This window comes from Motacilla alba, chromosome 4 (genome assembly GCF_015832195.1).
Source record: "Motacilla alba alba isolate MOTALB_02 chromosome 4, Motacilla_alba_V1.0_pri, whole genome shotgun sequence".
Lineage (NCBI taxonomy): Eukaryota > Metazoa > Chordata > Aves > Passeriformes > Motacillidae > Motacilla > Motacilla alba.
This window is the reverse complement of record NC_052019.1, coordinates 44915423-44940584: the sequence shown is the minus strand read 5'-3', so window position 1 is coordinate 44940584 and position 25162 is coordinate 44915423. Positions and strand designations below refer to the sequence as shown.

At 44.0% G+C, this 25162-nt stretch overlaps 3 protein-coding genes across 9 annotated transcripts in view; 1 reads left to right on the top strand and 2 right to left on the bottom strand.

Moving 5' to 3' along the window:
* Nucleotides 1-5062: 5062 nt before the first annotated feature.
* POMK (protein O-mannose kinase) lies at nt 5063-8404 on the bottom strand. Its single transcript, XM_038135484.1, has 2 exons — nt 7791-8404; nt 5063-7284 (listed from the first exon to the last, which is right to left on the bottom strand). Exons 1-2 carry the CDS (start codon nt 8076-8078, stop codon nt 6511-6513), a joined length of 1062 nt encoding a protein of 353 aa, XP_037991412.1. The 5' UTR covers nt 8079-8404; the 3' UTR covers nt 5063-6510.
* Nucleotides 8405-8424: 20 nt separating this feature from the next.
* HGSNAT (heparan-alpha-glucosaminide N-acetyltransferase) lies at nt 8425-20511 on the top strand. The gene is made up of 17 exons (XM_038135483.1): nt 8425-8682; nt 8954-9093; nt 9615-9736; nt 10665-10734; nt 11342-11411; nt 12328-12434; nt 12894-12970; nt 13598-13628; nt 14493-14653; nt 14997-15106; nt 15811-15932; nt 16332-16458; nt 16578-16664; nt 17794-17871; nt 17983-18053; nt 18192-18304; nt 19316-20511. Exons 1-17 carry the CDS (start codon nt 8440-8442, stop codon nt 19495-19497), a joined length of 1911 nt encoding a protein of 636 aa, XP_037991411.1. The 5' UTR covers nt 8425-8439; the 3' UTR covers nt 19498-20511.
* Nucleotides 18325-25162, bottom strand: part of INTS10 (integrator complex subunit 10) — a 23450-nt gene continuing 16612 nt past the window's right edge. For 3 of the 7 annotated variants that reach the window (XM_038135482.1, XM_038135477.1, XM_038135478.1), the window contains 2 exons: nt 22855-22932; nt 20607-20962 (listed from right to left, as the gene is read on the bottom strand). In XM_038135482.1, coding sequence (XP_037991410.1) covers nt 20937-20962; nt 22855-22932 — 104 coding nt within the window. In that variant the 3' untranslated portion in view covers nt 20607-20936. Of the gene's footprint in view, nt 19023-20606; nt 20963-22854; nt 22933-25162 lie in introns of those variants that run through there. The other 4 variants (XM_038135480.1, XM_038135481.1, XR_005256755.1 and 1 more) reach the window with 3 other exon arrangements.

Here is a 25162-nt window from a genome sequence, read left to right as displayed (position 1 = left end):
TAAGCTTTAACTAAAGGCACTTTTTGTATTAACCCCTCGCTCTGGACAAGCTGGAATGGAACTGGGAAGCCCCAAGACTCTGCCCACAGCCTCCCATGCAGAGGAAACCAAGGCCTGCCTCCACAAAGCACGACCTCGGGTCCTGGCATTTTCTCTGCAGCCTCCGGCAAACGGAAACAGACTGCCTCACTCAGCATTGCCCAGTTCATTTGATTTAATGAAATGCTTGATTTCAGACTTTGATTATCCACCTGTCCCCCAACCTAAAAGACAGGCAGAGACAGATTTTCTGTTTCCACATACCCCTCTGCATTTAGTAAATATGAATCAGTGGATAGGACAGGGTTAGATTGAGGAGCACAACAGCTGGTGCTGCCTTGAGTGCGACAGCCTTGCAAACCTGAGGAAAAGGGGTGATCTTCCCCCTATTTGACTGTAGAAATGGGAGTTCTGGGGGTGCAGGCCTTCTGCATGACTTCCTTAAAGAATCTGGCCCAAACAGCAAAGTTGGCTGACGTTTAGGCCTACAGGTTAGCTTGTCTGGTACACTGTTATTTCCTTTTAGAGTCAGGCTGTTGTTTCAGTCTTAGGCTCCTAAAGCACGTTCAGAAGTGGGAATGCAAGCTGCTCTTGAATTCAGTCAGAGCACAGTCAGTCCTTGCAGTTGCAATTTTGTGTGAGAAATTGTGTTACCTGTCCATGTAGGTTAGGTAGCATATTTATTTGTGGGTTGGATGAGGCAGGATGGGATAACCAATACTTGTGCATGCTGTCCATACATGAGGACAGAAGTCGTTTTATATTTTCTTGTACAAAAGCTGCGTGTAGGGAAAGGACTGTCATTTTGTGCTGTGCCTTTATGGCATCTGACCTACAGGATCCTGGCCCATGACCAAAGCCTGTCGGCACCAAACTAATAATATGTACTAATAATATATGGCACTGGCTTATGCTAAACTATGCTAAACATAGTTAATGGAGACCCAAGCTTAGTGGCTAGATTTTCAACATTAAAGGCAAATAAGCCTGGGGGGTTTCAGTTTGAGTTAGACACAGCACTCCACTCTCCCTCCATACCAGGAATGAGCTCTCAGGGAGATAAACACTTAAAAAAATCATGACTTTTATGGAGACTTTGTTCATTCCACAAAGAAATCCAGAGTGTACTTGATGAAAGTACTACTTCAGTCTCATAGATTTATTAAGAGAATTGCTGAAAAGGGTCTTCCAGCTCTACAGAGAAAGAATTCACTTTCCCAAAGTCATTAGCATCCAGCAACTACTAGAAATTTGACTGAGAGCTACTGAATGTTATCAGTTTTGAAAATCTGGTTACTACATATCCAAAATGTGAATGCTGGACCAGTTAAAAAAAAAATTATGGCCAAAGAAAATGTGTGTATGTGTCTATATATAAATATATATATATAATGCATTTTGAGTTACCCAGAGCTAAACAGAATCAAAAATTGCTGATACGTAAATATCACTGTAATGTAAATATATTCACCATTTAATCCTGATAAATACTGGATTATAGACTTTTGAACAGAGACTGACAATTATGGGAAATCATGTGGTCATCTCAAGTATACAGTGCCTCAATTAAAATAAAAACACAAAATCCTTTTCCTTTTTTAAAAGTACCATGTAGCATATAATTTATTTGGTTGGACTCTACAAATATACACATTATATCACGCTAGAAGAACTTGAGAACCACTTTTTTCTTGTTCCCAGGGTCTCTTGACTGTTGGTAAGACGTTACAGTCATAATGATAGAATCGGTTTACAGTTGCATATTCTGCCAAATAGCTCACAAATTATATTTGGCAAACAACACTGCCTCTGTTTCACAAAGATAATGATCTGATGTTTTGTTTATGGGGAAAGGAAAATATTATTTTAGAGCTTGTGACAGAATTTCAAAAACTTTGTGTGGTATTCTCAACATCTGATACATTTAAAAGTTACCACTCTATTAAATATAGAGTAACACAGATTTTCAACGGATCCTTGAAAAAGAAATAAAAAAAAAATCAAACAAATGTTCAATTAAATACATTGTGTCCATTTTATTTCCTCCGTATTTACCCAGACCTACGCAACAGCTGATGCAGATACTCATGTACTACTTTTTGCATCTGATGGTGTCAAACATACAAACGAGTTGCTGTATAGGCTGCTCACCCCTAGAGGATTTAGTGTTGTAGGAGTGCTTTCAGGATGGATTCTGAAATCCACAGTGCAAAATGGAAAATGCTTCATCAGACTTGACCCCCAAGCAGCGTGCAGCCAGCAGGCAGTTTGGAAAGGAAAACAGCATAACCTTGACAGTGCTATTCTTTGGATGGCTCTGAGGAGAAAATGAAAGGAGCAGTGGGTTTGAACTGAATCTGGGACTCTGCTCTGAGACAGAGACCTCTGAGGTGGTTTCCATTCTATAACCTGCAGTGCAAACCTGCCTGGTAAAAGCTAAACTTCAGTGGGAAATCCACTGGGGATTTGTGTTGGCAACAGCATTGGGCCAAGGATAGAGTGCACCATACCAGCAGTGTGCCCTGACTCAGCTGACACCCGCAGCCAGGCTGTCAGCAGGCTCAGCTAGCATGCCCTCAGTGTCCCGCTCTCCTCCACTGCCAGCACAGCAGTGTCCCAGCAGAGTTCAGTCTGGGAACCAGGTGCTATTTCTTGAGTCTGGGGGAGGGCTCTGCTCTGATTCTTTGTCTAGCAGCTGGGTGGGTGAAATATGCTGTGGGACTGCTGCGGGGATGGCAGAGGAGGCATTGCCCAAAAGGGTAAGGTGGTTACACTAACCTCAGCAAAAGGGTTGCTCTGACCCTTGGAAAGGGGCCAGAACCAGGGCCTTCATCTTGATAATGACAGCAAACAAAAGCCCTGGAATGACTGGGATCATATCTGCCTCTACATTGACTACCCTAGGCTGGTTTGGGGAACCTCCTCTGAAGTTTTCTGAAGGAGATAAGCATCAGTCGCTGTCCTTCTCCTTGTGTGAACTGCATCTTTGTGCAGCTTCTTTGACTGGACTTTCAGGGTGGAAGAACAGTAGTGCAGTAAGAAACATGGCAATGACCATCCCCAGAGAAGCATCTTTTGTGGGAAAGGACAGGGAATGTGGGACATTTGATCTGCGCTTGAGATAAGAACCAGCAGCTGTTGTTGAGGTTAGGCAGAACTGTGGCCGTGGTCCTAGCAGGGGAGGTCATGGCCACTGGTCTAGAGCTGGATGGGGACTTGCAGGCTCCCAGCTGTGAACAGGCCTCTTCCTGCCCTTCATCTTTTGATGTTTTCCACTAGACAGACAAGAGCTGCTTGTACTGAGGCAGCAAAGTCCCTGAATGTTTTTCAAAAGCTGTGACTGGTGGTAAAGACTGAAATGCCCAGAAAAGAGAATTGGAAAGAGGGGAGACTACTGCATGTAGGGCTGTCCTGCCTCTTTTCCCCCTCTCTGTGATGCCTTGCCTTTTCCCTTTAAGGGAAGAGAAGCTGGAAATGTGCGAGGGACTGGATTCATGCAATCTTTAGATTGCAGAAGGAGCTAGCAGGGAAGAATAGAAAGATGCATAGGGTACAAACATCTGATTTTACAGAAAGACTGGAAGGAGGTGACACCCAAACTTGGTTTTGGTCTCATCAGGTTGAGATAGAAACAGACAGAAAAGCACACAAAGACCACAAGCAAACTAAAGGGGAAGTGGCACATGTGGCATGTGTGGTTAATAGGTCAGCCCCAATATCTATCTGTCATGTTCTTTCAAACTCACTAAAACAAACACAATGAGTTCTTTAAGGGGTTTATGGAAGTTTGCTAGGAAAATACTAGCTTCAAGGCCAGATTCTGCCTATGTCTGGGCTTCAGAGGCAGCTGCTAATAACTGACTCTAAACTGACCTTCATGCTGCCATCTAGTGTTTCCTCACAGACAGAAACAACATCCCAAAAACGAAACTGCAGCTCCGTAATGTTGTATTCAGAACAAATATGATTTATTCCTGCTGAAATACAATGCTGGACAACACACAAGCTGAAGGAGAAGGAATGGGAAAGAGACATGGAGAAGCCACTGCTCAAGGTGAATGTTTAGGGAGACACATTTTTTTAAAAAAATTTGTAACTATTTCATCCAGGAACAGGGAATCATCTCCGTGGCAAGATAATTATTCCAAACCAGAATTTTTCCAAATTTTTTTACTCTGTGAAATTAATATGGCTGTTTGCAAGGTGCAACAGTACACAACAGGTCAGGAATCCCAGCAGAAATTTGTCTTAACCAAGAGAGACCAGCACAAGATGTTTGTCAGGTTCTTGTCTGTCCTTGCTACACTCTTAGAAACCCTTCATGGAATGGTAATTTACAGCCATCAGATGATGACTTCTCTTTCAAGTGTACCTGATGGCTAACAAAAGGTAACTATTGTGGGGGATTAAGGTAATTAAAGGGTAATTATTGTGGGGGAAACATGGAGAAGATTTGACTCTTGGCCATTTAAAGCCTTATCCCTGGCTTCAAGGAGCTGTAACAGGGGACTTTTCCAACTGCTGCACATCCTGTATTCATACTGGAACTGTAGAACTCTAATAATAACAAGTCAAGAGTTCATGGGCTGGGTGATGCATTTACATCAGAGCATTTCTTTTCCCCATGCTTCTTTTAGGCATTTTGAATCAATGTCCAAAACAAACCCAAAGCATCCACAATCACTGCTCTCTTTTGGAGAAGTTGATTTTTTTGTCTCCTGACAACCTGAGTAGGAAAGCTGCAAGGAAGGAATGAATAAATGGAAAATGTCAAAAGTCTGATTTAAGAAAACAGACTGCCCAGAGGGAAAGGAAAAACCATAACCAGCAGCTTTTAAAGGGCTCCTGGTGGCATTGTATGATATCAGGAATGAATTTACTTATTTGCAGGAAATAGTTCCCATTTATAATAAAATTCTGATACCGGGATTTGAATGTTATACATGAAATACATACATATTATGTATGTAATACATATTATGAATACGTATTCATAATATGAATACGTATTCATAATATGTAATACATATTATGAAATGACTGCATGATCTCAACGCAGTCAGAACATGGCTGGTTTATGTGAAGAGGAATCCCAGCACAGAAAAGAACAAAACCAAAGTCTTCAAAAAGGAGCAAAAAGGACAGTGTACTTCTCTGCTTACAAATCACGTCTCAGGTCACAACATGGAAGTTGTCTCTTAGGCCTTTCAAAGATTTAGTCTACAGCACAGAAAGTCCTCAGGTGGACAATGATGGAGTCCATGTTTCTCATTCATATTATTCCTGTTTTTTCACCAAGAGAACTACATGCTGGATCCCAGTCCCACCAAACACAGCCTATTGCTGGATTAAGGCATCATTGTTCTTCCTCTCTAGCTGTTGGTATCAGGCTGTTATATCCATGTAGGTTACCTCAAGCTTTTTCCTAACACACTAAACAAGGTTACTTTTTAGCAGCCTTCCTCTATGCTTAGTGGACTTTGAATTCAGGCCCAGTAGAGTTGTATGCTCTGAATACAGGAATTTTCTTTTCCAAAGATTGTGTTTAATGCTCACTCCTGTGGAAGACACATTCTCTTTCAGTTCCTTGTTCCATCAAATCATGAAGACACTAAGCCAGCATAAGTGAATGAAAAAAAGAGAAACACTTCAGCTCTCTTCCAAAGTGTTCAGCATTTCTGTGGATTACAAAGGAGCAAGAGACTTGCATTTGACAGCTTCATTTCTAAAGAGCTTATCTGTGAATACCACAGGACAAAGGCTTGAAAACCAAGAACCTGTGTCTGTAAGCAGACTCTCCAGAATCTGCATCATCTTCTTGCTTCCATAAGTGGCCACACACTTGCTGGTGTGGGATACGGGGCCCACAGAGCAACAGCCATACGGCTCCAAAAATAACCTATGCCCCAGCCAGCAGGGAGATTCTGCCACTGCAGCTCGGGCAGTGGGGCTCACCAAAACCTGAAGTGAAATGGGGTACTCCTTTCTGAGTGACCATGGCTTTTACTACGTGGGAAAGTAGATGAGGGCTTTGTGGATGCAACATAGGCCAAAGCCACAGCAATCAGCACAAAGCTTGTGTGGGGCATGCCATGGTCTCTGCTCTCCAGTCTTCACTAACAAGTTAAGGCAGACCGGTATTTTTTACCTGTTTTTCTCTAATTTTTGAGATATTTTTTGTGTAAATGTTGCAAAAGAAAATTTATCACTTCTTAAGGAACAAATTTCCCCAGCACCCACACAACTTCCTTTCTCTCCCTTCTCCTCTTTCAATGCTAGATTGAACATGCCAATGGAAAGCTTGCACAGCTTTTAGACTGGGGGGATTTTTTTTCTTTTAATCAAGAGGTACAAGTTCAGCTGTTCTTTTCTTCTCAGTTTTGGGGACAGAGATTTTGCCCATCAGGCAAGCTATTTAAATAGGAAGGACATCAACTTAAAACATCAGTACGTTGTTTGCCTGGTGATTCACTATAACATTTCTCTAGTACCAGGCATGGCTGCCTCCCGAATAAGCAGAGTTAAAACTTTCCTGTAGGTGTCTAAGACCTCTTGGGCAGAAGGCCGTTCTGCCGGGTCCTTCTTCTTGCACGCTGCATGGATGTCAAACAGATGCAGTCGTACAATGTCACTTCCTTCAACATGGCCCAATAAAAAATTGGAGACATCTGGGATTTTCCAGATGTCTGTTTTCTCATCGTAGGGAGGCATGAGGTCATCTTCGAATGGCACATCTTCTCCATAGGGCCAACGCTGCTCAGGAGCTACAAACTCACCCCGGAGCTCCCTGTGACCACACTTCACCAGCTTGCCAGCACTCCTGTTCACAAGAGGCAAAGCATCCAAATCATTCACCAGAATGTGAAAGTCACTTGTCAGGAGATACTGGGAGAGAACCTTGTCCAGGTCATTCGAGTCACACATCACTAAGGTGCCCAGGGGGCTGCTGTGCAGGTACCGAATGACACTCACGTAGTCTATAGCAAGCATCAGCCTGCGATGCCAGGTGTTCATGCCCTTGTATTTGGGAATGTGGAGAGTTTCATTCAGGCCTCTCAGTGAACCAAGAGGATGGTACTCAGTGAGGATTGTGAACTGCTGCTCACAGTAGCCAAGCAGCCGGACAACATGCTTGCTCTGAAGGGCTTTCAGCATCTTCAGTCCATGGAGAAAGTCCTCCTTCAGCTCTGAGTTGGTGAGCTGTGAAAGGACCACTTTCTTTTCCTTCCACTCAGAAAGGAAGACCTGAGAACACACAAGAAACACATAAGACACGTGGAGAGCCTTCTTCAATGAACGGCTACCAGCTGCTGCGACCTCTTCCTGTGACTGGTTAGTCACAACTGCAAATTACAGTCACCAGGCACAGTCAGCTTTAGGTAGAGCCGTGTACCCGTCACAGCAAGCCCCTTCTGATGCCACAGTTATAACACAATTTCCTAAGTTTTCTTTGGAATGGACAATGTATAAGTTATTAAGTTATTTTATATCACCCAAATAGCCAGTCTCACTCTGCCATGATTGTACCATTCTGTGATTTTGCTTGTGTAGCTGGATGTCGTTTGGTGTCAGAGAGGTGGCCCAGGTTATGCTCTCGTACCTGTTTTGTTCGCCTTATCAGTAGCCATACGGTGCCGGGTACCTACAATAATTAGTGCTGAGAGGATAATCATAACCGCAGTGCTAGCGTTAATTAGCCAGCAAACTGTGAAAACTCTTTATCCAGAGGAGAGAAGAAAATCTAAACTCACCTTTTTCACAGCACCTTCACCAACACACTTGAGTTTCCTGACTTCCCGATTTATGGCCTCGCAGGAAAGCCACGGGGAACAATTCTTCACCGCTCCGAATTTGAAATGCCCAAAAGGGCAGAGGCCAGAGTCCGTTTCGACTCGTCCCAGAGAGCTGGAAAACTTGTTGAGGTACAGGTAGAGAAGGGCATTAAGGAGCAGGACGGCCGCAAGCAGTAACGCCAGCGAGATGGATGGCACCTCTCTGGGAAGAAACTCCCTCCTAACGAAATGCGGTTTCTTTTCCATGGCCGTGCCTTCCGCATCCTCCGGGAAAGACGGAGGCTAAGCGGGACCCTCTTCCCAGCCGGGGGACGAACGCCTGTACGGCTTTTTCAGTGCCGGCTGCCCAGCCGTCCCGCAAGCACCGCGGTCCTGCGCCTGCAGCCTACGACGAGAGGCCACGCGTGGCAGCGGGACGTGTTGAAGGCGGCTGCGAGCTCGACGCTCGCCGCGCCGCGCTTCCTCCCGCGTTTCCGCGCAGGCGGGCCCGAGCTGCGGGCGGCGCGGCAGGGACGCCTGACGCCGGAAAACACCGGGAAGCGCGGCCGCGCGGGGCGGTGGCGGCGGCGGCGGCCCCGCCCCGGGGCGGAGCGCGGAGCGCGGCGCGATGGCGGCGGCGGCGGGGCTGGTGGCCGCGGTGGCGGTGGCGGCGGCGCTGGGCGCGCTGCTGATGGCGCCCGGCCTCTCGCAGCCCGACGGGCAGGGCGCGCCCGGGCCCCGCGGCGGGGCGGCGGCGGCGGCGGCGGAGCGGCGGCGGTCGGGGCGGATGGACCAGGCGCTGCTGCTCGTCCGCAACGAGCTGCCCGCCCCGGGCCTGAACCTCGCCGCCCGCTCCGGCTCCTGCCACCAGGTGAGGGGCTGTGCCGGGCGGGGTCACCCCCGGCCTCCGCTTCTGACAGCCCGGCCAGCGGCGGGGCTGCTCGGCTTCTCCGGCGTCTCTACGTGGCTTCGTCAGGTCGCTTCGCTTCGGTTTTACCTTCGAGCAGCACGCAGAGAATTCCCGCAGCAGGAGATGCTCCAGCCCCGTGGCATCTTTCCTTGTCTGTGCCACCATGCAAGGCAGAACCCCCTTTCACTCTCCTCTGGCACTAATGAGCTCCCTTCACCCTCTTCTTCCACAGTGCTTGTATCAGTTCCTGGCGTTTGTCCCACCAAGCAACGAGAGCCTGAGAAAACCAGGCACGGCATCGGTAATGGTTGATACGCAGCATCCACTCACCCTGCTGCTCAACAGCTCTGTGGGTGACAGAGATCTCTGCAAGTAGGTGGCCCAGCCCCAGGGAGTACATGGATTGGTCTGTCCTGTATTTGTGTTGGTTTGTTGTAGTTTTGGTTTTTTTCCCCTTGGAGCCATGTGCCTCTTCACTGCCTGCTCATCTCCTCCTTTTTCCCAACTGTTTAGACCTAGAGCTCAGTCTTCACCCCACTGCTGTAACAGTGGTGTACTTTGGAATTGTGCTGAAAGGATCTAGGTGCAAGCAGGAGCAAAAACGGTGTTCATTGAGGCAGTGTGTGCAAGCATCTGGTTTCTCTTGCAGGGAGTCTCTAGTTCAAGAGGACAAATAATGGCAGTGCATGTGTGGTAAAGAATTGGTGCTGGGCTAGGGGAGGGTAATGCTTGGAAGAGGCAAGTTCTGTGTTACATCACAGTGTTGGTCCAAGTTTTTGGCTTGGAATACTTTGGCGAAAGCATTCAGGCTGACAGCCCCCCATGAGTGCTGCAGTGGTACCTGCATGTACTGGGCGTGGCTCACCAAGTTTTGTTTCCTTTATCATTTGCAGGATTCAGTATCATTTTGGAGAGTTTGGCAATTATTCCCTTGTGGTAAAGACCCTAAGTACAAGCAACCAAACTGTTTCTTGTGACCTAATCATCAATGAAGGCCCTATCAACAGCTATCTCCGTATGTAGAGCTCTCTTTTTCCCTTTTATTCTACAACCCACATGTCACCCAGCAGAACTAGCTTCCTAAGAAGCTTGTGCAGCCACTCGTGCTGGAGAGTTGTCATGGGCTTGCTCCTCTTCTTTCTTGACATCCTTGCCTCCTTTTATCTTGAGGCCCTGACCAGGATCAGGCCTCTTCACATGATATCCTGTCTGCCCACAACATTTTTGCAGCAGGCATCAGTACAGAAAAATCAGGGGGTATGTGTCTGGAGGGAGATATTACTTCCTGTTTCCCTGCATGTTTTTGTATATACACAGAATTCTCCCTCTTCTTCCCTCTATCTTCTCTCACAAAATGGGAAACAATTCACACAGTGTTTTGTTTGGATTTTTGTTTGTTGTTGCACTTTTAATTTAGAACCTGACCTTCTTCTTTTTTGTTCATCTCTTATCCAGGACTGTTTCAAACTCTTGTCTATGTCTGTTCTTTTCCATTACATTATTCTTCAGTTCTTCCCGGTTTCCTAACTGTAAAGAAAAATTCTCCATGCTTGCTAACTAGGTGTATTGCCTTTCCCCTAACTTCTTCACATTGAAGCTGTTTTTAAATCTCTACTTCCTTCTTCAGAACATATCACAGCACATCAGCTCTTCTCTCACTATGGTCTTGTGATGCAATGCGGTTTCATTTTGCTCTTTTTATGCTGAGATGTGGAGTCACTGAGCTGTGCTTTGAAACTAACCTGCTTTTGTCTTGGGTAGTTTGGAGGTTTTGCTGTGTTTTTTTTTTTCCCCTCTGGGATGTGTATTGCATGGAGAAGGTGGCACGATGATGATCAGGGAGCTGGGCTTTGTGTCGTGTTTGTGTCACATTGGCCAAGCCCAGGTTGCTGAATGGTTTCGTTAGATCATTTATAGGGCTGTGTTCTTCTCTTTTCATGTAGCTATTCTCTTTGCTTTCCTGGTTTACATGGGGATCCTTGCTCTCCTGATTGCTGGGCGCCTTCTAATGAAGTAAGTGAACTTCCTCCTTGCACTTGCCAGTTTAAGACCACACATCTCAGTGTGGTAATACTTTGGAGTCCCACTTGCAGCCCTGCTTGCAGATCAGATCCTGTTGTCAGGTGCCATGTGCACGTTGTGGCACATGTGGCAAGAAATGCAGAGTAATGCAATTTCACTCGAGGGATATCTTGCAGCCTTGGCAGTTTGTGTGCAGAGCAGCTGATGTTCACTGTAAGCTCACAAATGCCCTGCTGCACCTCATGTCCCTTGTTCCTTGTCTAGCTCTGGATCAGTAATCCAAGGCAGTGGGACCAAAGTGCATGTAACAAATGCAACCTTCTACCCTTTACTGAATGGTGTAAATCATCTTTGCCTGTAAGCAACCCGAGAATAAACTCCCCAAACATGAGCTTGTGTCAGTGTATTTCCACAGCTGGACTTAACTGAGATCCTAGGTGCTGGCTGAATCTCAGTATAACCTACGTGAGCTGTAAAAACAGAAATAGGAACTGTCAAAACTTCCGTTTTATTCTGCTAAATAACTTCTATTAAGGTGAAATGAACTATGAAGTACTTTTGGCTTTGTTTTGTGTTTTAAACTGTTACTCATTTTCAGAATTGATCCAGTCAGAAACTGGGTGTACAAGAAACTGAATCCCAGAGCAACTGATCGTATGATTAACTCCGTGAGTGACCACAGTATCTTTAGTTTGCATTCTGTAATGTTTGCATCTCTGAGAAACACATACTGTTTGGACATCTAGGGGCTTGTTTATTACTAATAATCTTCGCCTTGTGTGTGTTCCCCTTAGCAAATCTTGTATTGATGTCAGGCAGTTTTATGTCAATGGAGAGTGCTAGACTGGGTTTCCATGCAAGTGTAGTGGATTCCCAGTAAAGCTCTTGCAAGTTTTGAACATACAGCTTTGTGCCCTCTTTAATTCCTTTGAAACAAATGTGTTGGTGAAAATACTGTCTGTCCCCTTCTAACACAGTCAGTGTAAGGGAAATCACAGCCTTCATTGCTGTTTCCAGCACAGCAGGAATTTTAGCAAAAAAATGAACTCAGAATTTCTCTGGTACCCCTAGAACTGGCATTTCTATGGGATCTTCATTTTGTACTAGAATGTAGATCGTTCATCACAGTCTGGGCTTCATATCTAAGAGGTCCAAACCTGTGTAGAATCAAAAGACTTGGAAACAGAGCTCTACAGCAATCTCGAAACAGTCTCTCTGTGGTGTCAGACAAATGCTGATGGGTTGGGGGGTTTGAGAGTTAGCAACTGGATCTGCTCAGCTCTGTTGTAAAGTAGTACTCAGAGTGTTGGCAAGTCTCTGGCTGATTTGGAGGGGACCCAGCTCTGATGAGTCGCAAGCACAGGCTCATTTCACTGCATTCTTGTTTCTGCCTGGTCAAAGGTAGAGTCTGGAGCATCTGCAAGCATTATTGCAATGTGGTGAAGCCAGGAAGAGGTTAGAAGCAGACAAAAGAAAGACAGGGAGAATAAAGACAGTGTGTGGGAAAGTTTGCAGTTTACTATCCTTTGTTCCCTCCTCAGCTGATGCAGCTGCTGACTTCATGTGTCTGCTTTGTTCCCAAAGGAGCTTGGATCCCCGAACACAACAGACTCCATTAACTGTGATCCCACCCCGCAGTCGTGGAGCTCGCGCTCTCGACAGCGCCTACGTTCCCTTGACACCTTCCGAGGGTGAGCGTAAGAGCTTGCTCAAAAAGCAGCTTTTCCAAGGGGAATGAGACTTTTCCAGTGGTTTGACAGTGTGTGGCAATATATAGCAGATGGACAGTTCAAGGTGGTCTGTTTTACTTGGAAGTTAATCAAGATTTTAATTCCCAGATTTTCCAAAATACTTTGTAATTGATCTAATTTGAGGAAACGTCAAAGTTGTGGAAGAGGATGCAAAAGAACAACGTGTTCAGTGTGGAAATGCTATGCAAAGGAGCTTGCTTTGGTTCACCACCACTCATGATTTTTGAAACATGGCTTACTGCTTGGTAAAGCTGGAAACCTAGGAAATCTTGCTTTAAAAATAAAATAAATCAAATCTCAGAGTTAGAAATGGACTAGTGGGAGTAGTAATCATTAACTTTGCATTCATAAATATGCATTTCATCGACGTGATACTTTGTGGTTTTGTTGTCTTTTTAGGCTCTCTCTTGTAATTATGGTGTTTGTTAACTATGGAGGAGGAAAATACTGGTTCTTCAAACATGAGAGCTGGAATGGTAAAGTACAATTGAGACAGCTGCTCTGGGTTTTAACTGCAGCAGTATCTAGAAATGGTTGGTGTTGCAGCTGCTGCAGCAAGCTGTTGCTCAGCCAAAGGCTGGGATGCTGTCCTGGTCTGCCTCAGCAGGGAATCTGCCTGTTGGTTAAATGGGCCAAGTAGAGTCTGGTCCTCCTCGTCATGCAGTGACAGCATGGTTTCACATCACAGTCTGTGTGTAACCTTGTCATTTGTGATACAGGGTCATAGCTTTAACTTTCCTGTGTTGCTTAATGACCACAGTCAAGCTGATGTTGCTCAGTGCTGTAAAAACATCATGTCTAGATTGGTAAGCTGATGAGAATGTAGTCAAGCATTGTAATGCCTTAGTGGAGAATAGCAAGCATCCCATCCCTGAAATCTGTCCCAAGGCACAGCAATCATTTCTGACCCTATTCTTGAAGAGTGGCAAATGCAATGAAGCAAGATGATTAGCTCTTTGTAGATTATGTCTACAACATGTTTTAGATTTTGAGATATGAATAATTGCTAGCAGCCTGCAATTCCTCTAGAAAATCAGCAGTAATATTGCTAAATGTGAGGAGGGTTGAAGATAGATAACACGCTCCTTTGTATTTCTCTGTAGGACTAACAGTGGCAGATCTGGTGTTTCCATGGTAAGTTTTCCTGAAGAATAGTTTTTGTATCAAGTGATTCTTTCTATTAAACATTGCAAGTGGAACTTTGTGTGCACCTTACCTCCATGTGGAAATGTATTTGGAGGGATGAATTTGTGTTGAACAGTCAATAGGAATCTGCCCCTGCAAATAACATCATAACCTTTATGAATCAGTAGAAGAGCTAAGTGGTTTTCGTGCCCCACATCCTCCTGCTTCCCACACACAAGGCCCAGGGCTGTGGAAGTGCAGTATCCCTGAGAAGCTCAATGCCACACCACTGTGTTAAAAGCTGCCAGTCTGGCAAGATTTGAAGCTGGACTGGTGTGTATCCATAGATAAAGGAGCCAAATAAATTTTCGATTAAGCTAATATTTCTATAACCAAAGAGTGGTCTTATGGGGAAGCAAGTATCCCATCTGCCTCTAATATGCTTCTCTATACCAGCTGTGGTTTCTGTTGGAGAAGGGAGCTGGACTTGGACTGTGAACCTAAGCTAGACGAGAGGAGTGAGTCAGTTCTGAATTTGAATAATAGATTTGAAGCTGGTGTTTGCTCTGAAGATACTAATTTAATTTTGGGTAATGGAATGTTTTGGTAGCATATGAATTGGTGGAAAAAGAGCAGACTGCAATTACAACCCTACCTCAACTACCACTGAAAAAGGTAGAAGTGTTCCATAGTGCAAGCTCAGTAGCCTGGAAATTCCTGGCAATCGGAGGAAATAAAATCACCCAGTTTCACTCAGTGCATGCATCTCTGTTGGACCAATGCAGGCCACTCTGCCAGCTTTAGTGTTTGCTGTTACTCATACATGTTATGAGACATCTGTCAGCTCCATTTCCCATCTACTCTGTTCTCCAGGTTTGTGTTCATCATGGGGACATCAATAGCATTGGCACTGGGCTCCATGCTGAGGTGGGGAAGTTCCAAGTGGAAGGTGCTTAGAAAAATCATCTGGAGGAGTTTTGTGCTAATCCTGCTGGGAATCATAGTTGTGAATCCCAATTACTGCCTTGGACCTTGTGAGTGGAACTTGCTGTCTTCCTTGCATTTCTGTAACTTGTTCCTGCCTCCTTGGCTGGGCTGTTGCAAAAACTTTGCCAACAGTTGCATGGTATCTTGTGGAGTGCTGTTCAGTTCTGCACTGATGAAATTCTCTCTGTTTGACTCTTGTGCCAACCACTGTTGATTGTCTTAGTGGCTTTCCCAGGACTTTGATGTACAGAAAATTGGGATGGCAGAGTGGAAGTGTCCCTTGTACCCACAGGTGCAGTGGATCTCAGCTCTCCCTGAAGAAGGATCACTTTTGTATTTACAACAGAGCCTGTGTCTGCCCCTCTTCCACATTGCTTGCATGTCTTCCAGTGTCCTGGGATAATCTGCGTATTCCAGGGGTGCTCCAGAGGCTGGGATTCACATACCTGGTGGTTGCTGCTCTTGAACTCCTGTTTACAAGAGCTGATAGTGGGACTTGGGTGAGTTATGTGGGGAGATGACAACTGAACTGATACTGGAGCAGGGGTTGGGAGCCTTTGCTCTTGTTGGGCAAAAAGAACACATGAAAAACAACAAGAAAACATGTAACATCTTACTTGATGTGTAGTGCAGTGTCACCTGGCAGGGGTCAATTTTGGGTATGTGCACCCTTCAGTGTCACAGTCTGCATTTTGTCACATCTAGCTTTACTATATTTGAGGATTTCAACAATCCATTGAGATAGTGCTTAGAAACAGGCATTCCAAGACACTTTTGATGACTTTTCCACTGCCAAGGAAACCCAGGGACAAGCATCTCTATGCTGAATCCTGTAGTCTGCATTTTGTCCAGTTAATTTTGGCAAGGATTTTTCACAGCAGGGGAAAGTAATACTGGGTTTTGGCCTTTCTAGAGTCTGTTTTCCCAAAAGGCTTTTGTTCTATGCATGAATCAAAATTCCTTTTGACATTTTCCAAGTTGAAAAACATTAAGGACTTTTGTTTTGGTTTGTTTCTTCCCACTGTCCCAAGTAACTAAGTGTCTGGAAATTGCTTGTGAAAATGAAAGGTCTGTTGGTACAACCCAGTGTTGTAATGACATCTCCCTCTTGTATCTGGGGTACAAGACTGCCTGCCAGGAAGTACAGGTTGTCCCCAAGGGCATTTACTTGCCAGCTAACACCCCCTCCCTCCATCTCATGCAGGAAGGACGATTCCCTGCTCTGCAGGATATTCTCCCCTACTGGCCACAGTGGATTTTTATTCTGGCATTAGAAACAATTTGGCTCTGCCTGACCTTCTTGTTACCAGTGCCAGATTGTCCCAGGTAAGACCATGCACTCAGACAACTTAATGTGGGGTATCAGGTTGGTTCTCTTCTACTGAGTAGAAGGTACATTTTATTAGCAATAGGGAAAGAATGAAAGGAAGAGCTTTCAGGACAGCAGGGTTAAAAGAAGCATCCATCATGTGAAAAAATGTTCTTTACCTTGGTACTAAAGTACCAGGTGTTACACAGGTGATGTCACTCTTCCTTTCTATTTAAAGAAGAGAATTAAAATCTCCCTGAGGTGTGTACGCAGCAATACATGATCACTGCATTGCCATCAATGTGTGCCTCTAGCCTGGGAAAACATCGAGCATTTAGTGTGCTGGGTCAGTGGGCTACTTGCTGTGCAGCTGGACTGTAACACTTTGTGCTACAACCTCTCTGCCTTTGTCCTAGGGGCTATCTTGGTCCTGGGGGCATTGGGGACTTCGGAAAGTATCCCAACTGCACTGGAGGAGCAGCTGGTTACATTGACCGATTGCTTCTTGGAGAAAAGCATATGTATCAGCATCCCTCTTCAGGTGTAAGTAGTTTTTGGTTTGCAGAATGTCAGGAGTGGCTTGGGAATGATACGTGCAGGGGGATTTAAAAGAAACGAGTTTGGTTGCTTGGGTGCTCTGTAACAGCTATTTTCTCTCTAAGGTGACTTACCAATCAACGATGCCATATGATCCTGAAGGGATCCTGGGGACCATAAATAGCATTGTTATGGCATTTTTGGGACTGCAGGTACCTCATTTTCTTTCTGTCTGCATGCTATAATGGGAAGACTTGAAGGAAACTTGGAAGTGGGGAGGCAATTGGGTTTCTTTACTTAAGGCTGAGACTGGTTCTAACGAAACCTTTTTCAGAACAATGCTTTCACAACGGCTTAGCCTGAGGTGAGTGCCAGAGGAGTGGAAGCTAACATGGCAGTAGCTTGCATTAGATACACTGAGACTTCTTCTCGGTTTTTGTAAAGGATGGACGCAAGAAGCTTGCAAAATAGCCACCTGGTGTTTCAAGGTTGGGCTTATGCTGGGAGTAGGCTGGCTCTATATGTTGGAAAATAAGGCTGAGACACACAAACTTCACAGCTTCATTGTAAGGGTTTCAAAAGTTGCAGGTGTACTTGCTCCCCCTTGCTGATTTTCTGCTTCTTGTGCAGTGATAACCATCTTGCACGGGTGCTGTGTGCTCACGTTCCCTGGCAAGAGAGATGCAGGGCTTCACGCTGGTGTTAACAACACCAAAAGCTCACAGCTCACAACTGTTTAAAGTACTGTGCTTTTTGATGCAATTTTGATGCACTGCTGGTTTTTCTCATGGTGCAGCAGCTGTGAACCAAACTGGAGCTCTTATGCTGGGAAAGGAATGTTACCACATCTAGCACTGGGGAAAAATTGATTTGGAATATATGTGAGGCAGAGCTTGGAACAGAAGTGTGATACTGAGGAGTGAATTACCAGGACACATTGCTTAGTGGTGCATGAAAAGAAGCATGTGCTCTGGGTAGGGCAGGGATGCTGTGGAGAAGCTCTTGGGGCTGGCTCTGGTGGTGTTCCTTACTGAGGGAGAGGGAGCTCAACTTATGTTGTGTTGACCTAATCAAGATGCTCGTCCCCTTCCTCAGTTAACATAGTAAGAAAGGAGAAAAGGTGCACCTTTACTGCTGATTAGGTTGCATTTACATATTTTCCCCTTGTGTGTCCATTCTTTACAAAGAGTCCTCATTTTGAGGCTTTCAACCACTTGGCTGATAGAAATCCCATTCGTGGTCTCTGTCTTAGCACAGGTAGCTGGTGGAAAATATATCTGGCTCTTGAAATGTGGTTACATTAATGAGCATTAATTATTTTTTTGTATTTTTTTTAATAAGGCAGGAAAAATTACTTTGTTCTACAAAGACCAGCCCAAACAAATTATGAGTCGGTTTATCATATGGGGCATAGTAATGGTAAGTCTGATAGTTATGTAGCTCTTTAAAAGACATGTATTTTAATGCAATGCAAATATTTCTAAAACATGCTGCAGTGGTAATATAAACTTCACCAACTTTCTATTTCAGGGAGTTATTTCTGCTATCTTGACAAAATGTTCTAAAGAAGAAGGGTTTATTCCCATAAACAAGAACTTATGGTAAGCAGAGAGATGGAACATTAAGTATGATTTTGTTAAAGTACCATTTTAGCTCAGAGAATGTTTTACCTTTTGTACCTTGAGATCTGTATCACATAGTTCTCTAAATATTACTCTTTCTACTGAAAATGTTTGTAGGTCAATATCATATGTGACAACTATGAGCTGCTTTGCCTTCATCCTCTTATTGCTGATATATTACCTTGTGGATGTCAAGAAATGGTGGTCAGGTGCTCCATTTTTATACCCAGGTCAGTAAAACACACCAGGAGACATATTCCTTATGATTCTTTCTGCACTGATACTATCCTTTTGTTTTCTTCACTTCCATTGTCTGCAAGAAAGTAGGGATTTAGACTGAGGTAACCTGCAGGATTCCAGAAAGATTAAGTTGAGTGGAACCTTTGCATAGAGCTGGGGCACTTGAGACCAGATATTTAGGAGAGAGGGACAATAAATTCTTTAAATGAGGTCTACAAGCTGCTATTGCCTAATGACTGTCCTGAGTTTGGTATCAAGTCAAGGTCTCAGTGAACAGCTGCCTAGTACCAAGCAAAATACCACAGCTGTTCAAAGTTGGTTTTGGAAGGGACTGCTGAGACTTGTGTAACCTAATGGGAAACTCAAAGGCCTGTCAACAGAGTAATACTACTTCTGAAGATGTAGAAGACTAAATCCCCTGGGCAGCTGTGTAGGTTGTGTCTCTGTGATTTTAGATAAGTGTGTTTCCCAAAGTATCCCACTGTGGTTTTAACCACACTGGGCACACAACAAACACGAGCAGAGAATGCAAAGCCACAGCAGAGGGGACCTTTCAGCAGCTTTGGTCCCTGTTGTCTGGGTAGGAAAATAGGCAGGGTGACAGCAGGGTATCGTACCTCCTACCAGAAACCCCAGAGCTTTGAAGGGCAGGCAGCATTTGTTTGTAAAGGCAGCAGATCTGACCATATTGGCTGGCACTCGTCCACCCTGAAAACAGTAACTGTTATTATTCTCCTTATTAATATAATTGCAGCATACTGATTTGGTTGTATTTTCAAATTAGCACAGAGGTTATTTCTATTTCTTTCATAAATGTTTTGGGGGAGAGAAGCCCTCAGACTGTATTTGAAAACAGTGTGTACCATCTTTGGGGCAAATGACATTAGCTGTTGTTGTCTTGGTGCCACTCTCTTTTATAAGCCTGGCACACCTCTGCCTGCTTGCTCTGAAGCAAGCCCATACCTGGTCTTTCAGATGGTATAACCTGTGCTTCCTTTCAGGAATGAACTCAATCCTGGTATACATTGGACACCAAGTGTTTGCAAACTACTTCCCTTTTAAGTGGAAGATGCAAGACAGTCAATCCCACGCAGAGCATCTGACTCAAAACCTCACTGCAACAACTCTTTGGGTCATAATATCATATATACTTTACAGGAGAAGGATATTCTGGAAAATCTGATAGAGGTTGTCAAGGTCTAGCAGGCCTAGATTCTGATGAGGCAAGTGGATTAGCCTGAAATATGGTGGATTAGCCTGAAATATTGCCACTCAGGCTATATTACTAAAAAGGGATACTAGTTCAAGTTTACAGTGCCACGGAAGTCATCATCAAGACTTTTATGTGACTTAAGGGACAGTATTTTCCTATTTAACAAAAACTTACTAGTCTATTACAGTTACTCTCTGTTTTCCATCTTTTGTAAATATTTTACTGATTTCCCTCTTTTCATATACCCTAATAGTTGGGCAGCCTAAGACACCCTGATGGTGTTCATGAAAGGAACTGCAAGGGATGGGGGATGGTGACTGCAAGGGGTTATCAGAAAGGGCCTGTGGTAACAGTCCCTGCATGTGACACAGAACCCCCTAACTCAGGTGGTCTGGGGTTTGTATATATCCTTGGCACCTCTTGCATGCCTGTCCCCTCTGGCTACTGGCACACATTTAACTTGGCCAGTGACCATCTGGGAAAAGCTTGGGCGCACCTCTGTGTCACAGCCTGGTGGTGCTCTCAACTGATCATGCTTCATTGTATTTTTCCCATTTATTTGACCAAACCCTTAGGTTTAGGATCCTGCTGAATCCTAAAATCTCTTCTATTGGCTTGTTAATCAGCAGGCTGCTCCTACAGGTTTAGCAGCCCGCCTGTGCATGTTCTGGGCCTTTGTGTAACACACCTCTTGCATGGACGAGGTCCGAGTTTCATGTGCTACACTCTAGGAGTGCAGAAAGGCCATTTCCTACTGACTCTGCATAATCACTTGGATATTACTAAATTTCAATCAAAAAAATCCTCTTTCTACATGAATTTACTTATAGACCCTGAATCTGAAAACCAGCAATACAGGTAGAATTCTGCACACAAGGAAGACCTAACAGATCAGTTCAATGTAAGATAACAGTTTCTGGGAATTCAGGAAATTCACTCAAGCTGTGATTTCCAAACTAGTGCTAATAAAAAACCTGAAATACCTTGCTATGTTCTCTGTGTATGTGCAAAGATAGAAAGAACTATGACACACACCTTAGTATAATGCTATGGAAAAAAAAAAACCCAAACAAATAGGATATTACAAAGACTTCTTAAACAATGTTTTATTTATAAAATTTAATCTACTCACATAAGAAATCAAGCAGTGCAGAACTTGTAACTTACAGGGAACTTCTTGACCCTCTGAACAAGAGATTTTCCACTGCTATGCTGCTTGTTCCTACAAAGAGCCTTCCCCTCTCTCCATAAAAGCCACTGCATCAGGATCCAGTCCATTCAAGCAAGAGTCTGCAGCAGCAGTATTTTCTCATTAATGCAGAACCTATGCAAGACCACCATGAGATTTTCCCCACAGCGCGAGACCTGGCGCTCCATGGCCAGGCGGAAGTCCTCCTTCACTCCTTTAGTTATACCCCGGGTAACTGTGTGGTGCCTTAAGCCGTGAAGGAAAGAGAGACAGACAAAATCAAATCATGGTTATCTAGTGAACTACAGTCTTTTAAAAGGTACTGCGCATCATTTACTATATATTTACAGTCCATATCTGAGTTTATTTAATGAGAGTCGAAGAGCCTGTGCTATGCTATTTTTTAAAAATCATGTTTAGTAGGTTACAAGTCTTTCAACAGTTAGAAGCTGCAAAAAAATCTATGTTCTCACTGCTTTGACTATGACTGCTGAAGGGAGAAATAATGTCAATCTTCTGGATAACAGGAAAATCTGTTGTCTTAACCCAACAAGTAGAGAGTTCTCCTTGCTTGAGGAAAGGAATTTTTTTCCCTCTCTGTCTTTGCCGCCCAGGCCACTTCTTCCCTGTAATCACCTCTATAAATGGTTGGGGTTGAAAGAAGAGTGAAAAGATGAACTTGCTTTCTCTGGAGCACAGGTGGCACCATAAAGAGCAGAAGGCATCATCTCCCAATATCAAAGTGCACGAAGGAGCTTTATAAACCTGTAGGCACTGATAATGCTGTGACTAGTGAAGGGCACAGTGAGCACTTCACAAAACTCAAATCAAGCCAAGCTGCATCAGTAGAAGCCAGCTCTTATGAAGACACTAGGTACCAGGCAAGGGGTTACATCTGTTCTGAGCACAAGTTCAGCACTTATTTTCAAACAGAACAAAGGTCCAGCTACTGAGCAAGCTAAAGCAGTGCTGGCTGGGGAAACTTATGGGATATTGCCCTGTTAAAGGCCATTTTTACGAACAGTTCTTTGCCCTCATGCTGGCCTCAACACCTAAATCTTGTCCTTAAAACAATGTTCTGCAGCACCAAAGCACTTTACTTGCACTGGTCCAGAACTGGGTAAGTAAGATCAAGACTTTGTAACACCTACCTGCAAGCCCTACTTGGGAAGGGGAGAAAAAGACATGCCCTGAAATGAGAACCTTAACACTACTGAAGGAGCCAGCATAAATTAATTTAGAGAGAAAAGCATAATGTTAATGCTGAGATGAGTCCTGAGTCATGGGTAAGAAGGGAACAGCTGGTCTGAACTCAGCAAGCCTACTGAAAGACAGAAAGAAAATAAAAAATAAAGGGTGAGGGCATCTGTGCCCATCCAGAGATACTGGGAACAAGGAAGGGAAACATCTCAGAACTACCCTCATCAACAATACCACCCAACTTTCATGTAAATAAAGAAGTCTGGCATTTGAGAAGAGACTTCTCTGCCAAAACAGTAGAGACCTTTGCAATACATGGAAAAGGCAAAGCCTACTGGGCAATTCGTTGGTGAGCTATGCTAAGTGAAGCAAACCTGCACTGAAAACACTCCACTATATTCAGACGCTATGGGATAAGTCCTGTTTTCAGTCTTTATTGTCTTAAACATTGCTGGCAGCTGAGTGCTATGGTCAGTTACAGCCTAAAGCAGAATATGCCACCTACAGCTACTGAGTGAGCCAGCAGCACTTTGGAGGATGAGAGTTATATTACAGCTGGAAAACACAAAACAGAATTCAGAACAACCTAAATGAAGAAAAGTTGCTACAAATGGATCCAGGAACCAGGATCTTGAAAATAAAGGGTTATGCTCTTGCTAATATATGATGGAACATCAGTAAAACACTTGAGGATTTCTACATTATTGTTTAAATTCAATAGCGATTACTAAATTGAAAGGACACGGATACTGGCAACTTATGGGAAAAAGAAAAATAAATGTTATTATAGAACAACATGGTTTGCCAGGCAATGTAGGCACAAATGAAGAAATAAAAAAAAAAGATAAATATTGAGTAACAAATTGCTGAAAACCATGGGCAGTAAAACATGTTGACAAAACACAGCACACTATGAGCAGGGTTTTTCCACTTGGTACCTGTCAGCAGTCTGTATGCTGGGCTGTAGCACAGGTATGAATTCCTGCTGCAGTAACCCCATGGGAGGGCTAGAGGTCCTTTAAAAAACAGCAAATAGCAGCATTCAAACACCCACACACCAATTCCCCCTCTGGTGCAAAACAACTCTCCAAAAAAGGAGTAACAGAAAAGTAGGGTGAGCTCACACAGCAGTATGACCACCGAGCAGCCAAAGGGGTGCAGGACTCTAACAGCATCAAACATGCAAATATCCCCAGATTTCATCGCAAGGCTGTTCTACACTTGTGGTCTAAATATATAACACATATTTTTGGACAGTTACACCAGGAGAAAGAACAGCAGCAGGTGCAAAACCAATACGCAGTTGTACTACGATGAACTGTCACAGCTCTTCCAAGGAAGCATGTCAGTCAAAAAAGATTTAATCAGAGGAGCACTGCAGATACCACAGCTTCCCTTCAGTACTGGCAAGAGCATGTCAGCAAACTGGGAGAGCCCACAGCTTGGAGCCAAGGGATTGGCTGCCGAGCCCAAGCCTAGTGCATGCACAGCGGGTATCGGCCGGGTTGAGTACATTTGTTAAAGGTTGCCCAAGTATCTTTTCATTAGCCCACAGATGGACTTTTCCACCTTTTCAAATTCTAACTGCATATAAAAACAGCTCTTAGAGCATGGTACAATGCCAGAGCACAAATGCCCGCTCAGAGCAACCTCCTATTTGTGACCAGGGCTACAGGAACTAACCACCAAAAGCTGTCTCAGCTGAAAGACGGTTTTTCTTCTCCAGGAAATTAAATTTTTATCTCTGTGTGCTATCTAGAACAAGATAATAACCTAACAGATTCAGTCTAGAGCAATACCCCACTTAAGGAGAAGAGAAAGGAGAAATTTGGTATAGAGGAGAGAGGTTTAGCTTCTTAATCTAAGTCTCTTATGTCACCTAAATCTTAATAGGCACCTGAGAAGTGAGTGCACCATTCACCCCCAGAGATGCTATGAAGGGAGCAGAGAAGCAAAACTCACACTTAGATTCATGTAATTCTGAGGAAGGTGCCCGCCTTCAGATGTCACAGGTGGGCATTTGGGTTAGTATCTATGGTTTATCGATGGATACAGAGCTTATAGAAGTCAAATAAAGACAGAACATTTAATACACTAATACAGCTACAATAACCTGAAGTAAATAGCCACAAAAATGATTCCATCAAATGAGATAATTTTCCAAGAGTTCTTGGCATGAGTAAGTCCAGTACTTGCAAAAATGGACATGGGAAACAGAAAATACAAAGGACCAGCAAGATGTTATTGGTCCCAGAGTGGCAGATGTTTGCAAAAGGAATTCTGTGCAATTGTGTCTTCACTACTGTTTACAAGATCTGCAGTCAGAACTAAGCATACCCATGTGCACAGAGTAAAAATTACACTTTCAAGATACTTTGTTTCACTTCAAAGCAACCTTCTCTGTCCCCAAGGAGAGATGTGATGGGAATATGAGTGAAAGGAAGACCGCAGCTTTCCCATCAAGTTTATGCCATTAGGTAGGCGATGATTAGATTAATTAGAGAAAGATTTATCAAAAAGAGGAGCAAGATATTAAGCAGCAGTTTCCTGCATATTGCTCTTTTCCTCTTTAGCCTCACCAGCTAACACTGTCCCTACTGACATGAATATCTGATAAACTGCGAAACTTGGCTCTTCTAGAAGGGAGTTCAAAAGCACTTAATGGTGCTGGATTCAAAGCTCATAAAACAAACCTTGTTAATACCACAAACAGAATGAGCTGGCTGTATCACCAGTTAAAACCAAAACCATGAACCTTCTCATTCCCACAGTGGATGCGAGCAAAGGGAAATATTTTGCAGAACCTAATTATAAGTCTGCAGACTACCAAGATCTTACTTCATCTTTTATAAAAGCACACTGCAGTTTGCTTTACTGACTTCAGAAAAATGAATATAATTTCCTATGAAGTATAAAGTACTTAGAAAGAAGTACTGGAAGAAGAATGAAGAATTCACCTGGGGAGAAAATGCCGTAAGTCATCAAACAAAAAGCAGTCCTTATAAAAGACATATAATATCTGCAATATGTTTTCCATCCATTAAGATGCAGGATTACTACATTTATGCTGAGAAAAGATCAGACAAAGGAACAACTGCTTTACCTTTGGCCTGTTGTGTCAAACTCAGAGTCTTTCTGAGCATGAATGAACAGCATCTGAGCTGTCCCTGCTAATTCATGGGAGGATGGTGCAGCAGCTCATCCAACCAGAACTGGTGATAGTTTTGAAAGATGTAAGCAGTCTGC